General features: G+C 45.1%; 1 protein-coding gene across 1 annotated transcript; it reads left to right on the forward strand.

The window, feature by feature from the left end:
• Positions 1 to 1,825: 1,825 nt before the first annotated feature.
• npas4l (neuronal PAS domain protein 4 like) lies at positions 1,826 to 6,267 on the forward strand. The gene is made up of 8 exons (XM_062519176.1): positions 1,826 to 1,871; positions 2,132 to 2,274; positions 2,377 to 2,476; positions 2,652 to 2,883; positions 3,197 to 3,306; positions 3,456 to 3,591; positions 3,918 to 5,230; positions 5,509 to 6,267. The coding sequence occupies exons 1-8, from the start codon at positions 1,826 to 1,828 to the stop codon at positions 5,535 to 5,537; spliced, it is 2,109 nt and encodes a 702-aa protein (XP_062375160.1). The 3' UTR covers positions 5,538 to 6,267.
• Positions 6,268 to 7,369: the final 1,102 nt, after the last annotated feature.

Here is a 7,369-nt window from a genome sequence, read left to right on the forward strand (position 1 = left end):
CTTACACAAAAGCACTCCTCGTTCCCTTGTCATACCCTGACTCTAGAGTAGACATAAAATACATCATCAGTTGGTTAGCATAGCCTCCGAGATAGAAAAGAGGAAGTGAGAAATGTGTAGAAAGACATAAATGCACAAAAAAGAAGTGTGTCAATCCACTCTTCATCTGTTTGTTTTAGTAGAAGCTTTTTTACTGTGTTGTGCCGGCTCAGTTCTCCGCTGGGGGGCAGTGTGACCGTCGTTATTTTTAGAATGAACGGGACCTAAAAATATCCCCTCAGTTGTCATTGCGTCACAGCTAGTAACATTACCCGGTTTTTTTTCTCATTTTAAAACAAGGGTATCGGGTTAAATCCTCAGTTAGGCTATAAAAGGACGGCGAAGACGGAGGCCAGGCATACAAGCCGCAAGGCAGCCCTAGGCAAAGGTACGGATACCTTAGGCTACACTTATTTGGGAATATTTTACTTCATGTAGCCTTGGTGAAATTACGCTTTTCAATCTAGTAGGCCACGTCTAATTCAAGCCTATCATAATCAGTCATACTGGGCTATTTTTAAAAATAATAATTTTATGAATGGCAATGTAGGCAACTTTGCTGATATTATTAGTATGTGGTACATTTGGGATAATTAGCAAGTTTATTTCGCCTATAGCCTACAATTAAGTATTGTGTGGATTGTTTCTAATTTTTTATTTAATTAATCGTTTTTTTACTTAGGCGGTCTGAAAAGCACCAAGATGACGGTCTATTGTGAATCTTGCAAAAGTTCTGAAAGCGCAAGACGAGGTTCCTTCTCAAGCCCTCCCCGTGGCACAGAAACTATCAGTCAGAAATTCTGCAGAAGATTCAGGTGAGTCTCCTTTTGGCATTTTGGCGCTCTCTCGCGGTTATCTTAATTCTCCACTATTTCTTACGTCTGCGTTTTTATCTGTTGTTCAGAAGAGGGGTTTGTCTATCCTGCTTTGTAGAAGGACTAGTTTACCGAGTTTACCCATTTCTAAAGTGTGTGAGGCTTGTCTCTAGGGCATGGTGAACTGTTGAATCAAAGCAGGCATGTTATGAACAATTATTTTTTTACATAGCCAATTCATAGCTTTTCTTTGAGTACAGCTGTTGATTTTGAGTATTGTGATACTCCTCCCCTTGTCATAACTGAACAAAACCATAGAAAGAGCTAGAGGGAGTGAAGAGAGCTGTCATTTGTAGTGTCACTGCTTGTGCCAGTGACGCTGGGTGCTTCGTCAAGGACTCCCCTCTTTATATGGCAATGGAGGGGCTCCATTCGTCAAGCGCCTGTGATGTGTCTGATGCCCACTCCTTCGGCTGATATAAAGCCTCTCTCTCTAGACAGAGGCCCTGACAGTCGCTCACAATAGAACCGAGAGCTTTCAGTGCCCTCTACCTTCAATGAACTGTTTCTGTGGCAACATATTTTTTTACATCTAGGCCTTTTACTCTGACAGCAAAAGTCTTTTTTTATTAGTCTTCACATTTTCTTTCATCAAGTGATGAAATGGATTTCCGAGAACAGAGATTTTCAGGAAGTTGTCTTACAAGGCAAGGCTACTCTTAATTAGCAAACTGGCAATGGCAGGAGCAGTGGGCCTTTGAGCTAACTGTCGAAAGAGACTGAAGAAACTCCATGTTAGAGGGCTGCCTTTTTTCTCCTCTGACTCTGGAAGTGTCCCCATGGTTTCCCTCAGGTCCACTAAGGGGGCCTCCAAAGCCCGGCGGGATCACATCAACGGAGAGATCCGGAACATGCGTGCCTTATTACCCATCCCTCAAGAGGACCAGGAGCGGCTCTCCTACCTCCACTCCATGTCTGTCATCTGCACCTACATCAGGAAGTCAGTCCTCTACAAAGGTGAGGGCAAAGGCTGCCTTTTCCTCAATTAACAGGGCAAGGATCTCTAAGGATCTACCTCTTAACTCTAAGATCCTGGCTTCCATATGCATCATGTACACACATATTGATCACATATTAATTCAATTTAAACTCTGATCCATGTTGTCTGTCCTCATGTTTCAGTGTGTTTTAAAGCATTGGTTGTTACTCTTTGTCCTTTGTTTTTTTTTGTGATTGTGTATAATCTGACTTATCCTGGTGTCCTATCTCTTGTGCAGTTCGACCAGAAGTTCGCCAGGTTGATCGCTTCCTTCCCTGTGATTTTCTGCAAGCTCTCCCTGGCTTTATCGTGGTCCTAACTAAAGATGGGAAACTGGTGTGCGTGTCTGAAAATGTGTCTGACTACTTGGGCCTCACCATGGTAAGTCCCTTCTATACGCATCCATATACAGTATGTCTGTACTTGTGAATATGAAATGAAGGTGCGTTTTGGGGTACTGATGCTCACAATTTCTTTCTGCAGGTTGACCTTCTTCAAGGAGATACGTTTTACGACATGATTGACAGCTCCTATGTGGACCTTGTCAGAGAAAGCTTAGAGACAGATGCTAATTCATCGAGAGGTAGGCATAACAGTCGACACACATACACACACACACACACACACACACACACACACACACACACACACACACACACACACACACACACACACACACACACACACAGGGTTGGTCAACCATGTCTTTTTTGGCACTTTTCCTCTAATCAATTCACATTTCCTTTGGTTCTCCGCAGAGATATCTTTTGTGTGTCAGATGCACACTTCCAAGGCATTCCGGCTCCAGCATGGCAGCTACTGCACTTTATTGGTGCGAGGACGGTTCCAGTCCGACCCACAGTCCTCCCTGTTTGTGGCCCTGTGCACGCCCACGGTGAACCGGCTAGGCGAGGCCGACCTCCTGGGCTGTACCTCCCATTTCCAGACCCTGCACAAGCCAGACATGTCTCTCATTCACACCCCTCACAGGTGAGTCTCAGGAGCTGTGAACACGAAGCAAAGATGTGTAGTCTAAAAACAAAACACGACTTCCGTACAGTTAATGTTTGACATGTCATCGTAGCATTTTACTCTAAGACGACATACTTTCATTCCATATTTTGGACTATTATAAACTGGTCAATTTCAGTAAGATTAGTTTTCTGTGGTTAGAGAATTTACTTCTATTTTACTTTTATTTCAGTTTTTATCTTGACTGCTATTGAAGTACACTTGAAAGTCATTGCATATCCACAGCTATTCATTGTATTCAGAACTAATAGAACTTTTGTTTGACCCACAGTGTGTTTTTCCACCTGGGCTACACCTCAGACGAGTTGGCTGGTCAGTCATGGTACAGCCTGATTCATCCTGAGGACCTGTCCGTCGCTGCCTGTGCACACAAAAGCCTGAGTAAGTCACAGACCACAGATTAAAATATACAGCACTTGATCCATTATCACAAAAAAATCCTGAAAATCCATCATTATTACTATGGGCTGGAGTTAGTTTTCTTCAGGTTTAAGCTGAAATATAACGAATCCTCTGTTCTCTTCACACAGTTGAGATGATGGAAGATCCACAGGTGGAGATGGTGTTGAGGCTGCAGTGTAAGGATCTCTCATGGACCTGGCTTTACACCTGTGCTGCCATGTATGCTGGAAAAGATGAAATCGCATGCACAAACTACATCATCAGGTAGAGTTTCTTCACCCATCCCCTAAAAGAAAATTCTATTTTTAGTAAAAACATTGCTGCTTCTACAATCTTGATCTTTGTAACTTAATTTTCACTGGGTTAGTCCATACCAGACCTTTGTAATCATTTCACATGCTCTTTATTTCGGCGAGTAATTTGTATGTACAGTATGTGAGACATATTTACGTATGTGTGCCGTCTTTTGGTTGCTTAAGCTACTGGATGCCTAAAACTTCCCTCAGAATGAATAAAGTATCTATCTGTCTATTGCAATGCAAGGAGTTTGTCATTAATTGACTCCAACATGGCATCTGCTTATTTTACAGTGAAACAGAGGCCATCTTTCTCAAGCAAAACATCCACAACAATGCCTTGAGACTCCCCAATAAGTCATTCAGCAGTTCTGCAGCTTCCCAGGCTCCTTTGAGCCCTGAGGGTTGCGACAACAGGTCCCCCAAAAGACGACGGAACTCTGGTCAGCTGGTTGAAGAGTCAAGAAAAAGGACTCGGCTATCGGAGAACAGCATGAATGTCGTCATATGTGACTCGCACCCCGGCAACGGAGACAGCCTTTCTGCACATCTGGGACATGGAACCACAGTGTTCTCCAGCCCTCCATACAGCCCAACCTCCTCCCATTCGCCCCTCATGCAGGAGGAGCCTAACCCAGACTACTTGTTGGAGGAGCACTGCAACGTCACAGAAGGGCTGCTGTCGCCCCCTAGTGGCTCGCCCCATTATAGCCCTCCCGCTAGCAGCAGCAATAGCAACAGCAGCAGGGTGGATCCAGAGGCCTCTGGCACTTTTACCCCAACTTTAACACTCCAGAGTTACCACAGCGAAGCGTTCCATTCCGGCTCCTTTAACGTGGTGTCCTCTCCGACCTCCCTGGGTCCCCAGCCCGTTTATGTGTTCCCGGACTGTGTAGGGGACTCTTGCCTTGTCCCTGACTACCAGCCTCTGTCAGAGGTGTACGAGAGTCCGGCTGACTGCGTCCTACACCCGGAGGACTTTGGCCTGCTGCCCGTAAGTCCGTTGGATCTGGGGCCGTCGGAGCACTCCCAGGAACTACCACCTGTGTCGCACCAAGCCACCCCTCTGACCCCAGAGGCTCTCCCAGCCGCACCCCTCCAGTTTCACTACGGTGAGCGTGAGCTTGACCAAGACCAGGACCAGGTGGAGATCAGCCTGCTGGCTCGCCAAATCTCCTCTCTGGCCAGCAGCTTCAACGCGTACTGCTCGCAGGGCCTGGCCCCTGGTGGGAGTGCCTCTCCCCAGCACCAGGACCCTCCGCTGGGCTGGCCCCAGCACGCCCTCCCCCCGTACCTCACCGCCGGCACTGGCTCCGAGCCTGTGCTGGACGAGGGCGCCATCGATTGCATCCTGAAGGACCTGGACGGCGTGCTCGGGAGAGTCGAGGGCTGGACGCAGCAGCCAGATGTTAACCGGCTGACCTCACGCGCCCCGGCGGCCCAGTCCCAGGACTCGTCTCTGGCCGCTCTGGTGGACTGTCTCCCCGTGGAGGGCTTCGCCTCCACTCACACGACTGCTGATCCGCTCATCGTGAGGTCAGAATGCCAGGACCAAAACACTGGGTTGCATCAACTCAACCAGTACGCTTACTGCAGCATTCCACAAGGTAACCATGGCTACTACTGTATACTATGAACACCCATGCAAAAGAGTCCCTTTAAAAGCAGCCTTTCATGGGCTTGATATATTATCAGTACCCTCTTAGGCAAAATTAATTAATCCTTTTGAGATATAGCAATTTAGTCTTTTTGGTAGTACTGCCTCTTAAGATTCGCTGATATTGCATGATCCTCAATTATAGCTAATAAGGAAGTGGTAATTAGAGACACATGGTGCTCCCAGAGTCTTATTTTTTTTCTTTTTTCTATCTCTTCCTGATTGCAGATGGGCTTGCTGAAGAATCCATGTACTGACTGTGTCTCTGACTACTAGTACTACCCCTCGTATGGCATATTGTCATAAAGGCTTACTCACTGGACCAGCACATGAGCTCGACTCAATACCGCGACTTCATTCCTTTGGTCATACCATATCAAACAATGGTCTTCTTCTTAGAAGTAGAACTGATTTTGTAAACAAAGAAGTTAAGCCTTTAATGAACTGACCTGTCACTAAGTGAAGGAAACTCAATATTTCAGTGCTTAAGTTTGCTCATGTTGTTGTTAACTTATGTAAATAGTGTGTCTATGTTATGTTCCTTCCCTTGGAAGTATGGTACTGCTATGTGACCCTAACCATTGTTGTTTTCAAGCCCGAATAACCACTAGTAACAGTTGAGCAATTAACACATGTAACGGTACTCGTGTTTTCTGTAAAGCACCTGGTGAGAACAGCCTTGTCTCATTTTCTCCCAGAATTAGTAAGACACAAAATAAGTACGATAACTACCTCAGAGTAATGTTCCTATATTCGATTCGGATGTGTGTCGTTTGTTTTGTATTGGTGTATATTTATTGTGAAATGAATGTGCTTGCGATGTCGTCTTAAAGTGAAATGCTCTTCGTGTGATGAAAATGTTACATTCCGGTATGTGAAAGCTGTGAACTCTTAACCTGACTGCCGCAGACTCAAATATGAGTCAAACTGAAGTGCAGAGACAATCAATTTTTTTGATGATGGTGACCAAAAGGGGTTGGGAAAATATACTATTTCTTGACATTGAGATTTTTGTTTTATTTTTTTAAGCACACCTTAATAAAAATGCTCTATTAAAAAAAATGTTGATGTAACTTTTCTTCATTCATTCATATACATTCCAGACGCATTACTGCACATTAATTCTAATTAATGAAGTGTCAGTTACGCTTGTAAACGTCTTTTTATGAATCTAAGAACTTTATGTAAGTAATATCGTGTTCATTATGTAAGTGCAAATGATTACAAGTTAATAGCCCCAAGCCCTATCACAAAACCTCTCAACATGAATCTCTAATATTTTGGTTGCAAGGTCTCTACCAATAGAAGAGGTTCACGATACATTATAGGACTCTATAAGTATTCAGTAGACCTGGAGTGCCCTCAAAAGAGTCATAAACTTTTCGTAAGGCTGCACTCACAACTGAGAATGTCTCTCCAGACAGACATAGAGTCAGTGGCACCTCACTACTGAAAAATGCAGCTGTCAGCACCTGCCACAGTCTCTACCGCCCCCAACCCCACCCCGCACGCCCCACGTTTGACTCCAAACCTTGCAGAGATGTCAGTCAGCGAGAACACTCTCACCAGCTGGGGCCATCCTGGGGTTGAAGGCTACGGCTGGAAGTGCTAAATTGGCCTGGCACAGCCACTGATGGGTTCCCTTCCCTGCTGAACCAGGGGGCAATGCCGGCTGTCAGCCCACATCAAAGTCTGGAAAGGTGTGTGGGTGAGGAGAGTGTGTGTGTGCGTGTGTGTGTGAGTGTGTGTGTGTGTGGATGAAGATAGAGTGTGTGTGTATGCGGAGGGGCTTGTGTCGCTCAGAAGTCTCTAAATAAATTACCAGAATTTGGGTTCAGATTATGGGTAGAGATCTCCAGCAAGGGACACAGCCATGCTCTCATAGTTCAGCCTTTTATTTTAGTGCAGTTGATTAAAAAGTTCTAAAGTATCTTCAAAAAAAAAAAAAAAAAAGTTTCCGAAAGTAATGAGTGGGATGATGAAGCGAGTAATTAAGCTGCAGTAAGTGCTTCTGTGTGTTAACTAATCCGACCACTTGCATGACTTCATTATTTCAGTTCCATCCATTTTACTTTCCCCCCCCTGTACA

Source organism: Sardina pilchardus, chromosome 18 (genome assembly GCF_963854185.1).
Source record: "Sardina pilchardus chromosome 18, fSarPil1.1, whole genome shotgun sequence".
Taxonomy (NCBI): Eukaryota; Metazoa; Chordata; class Actinopteri; order Clupeiformes; family Clupeidae; genus Sardina; species Sardina pilchardus.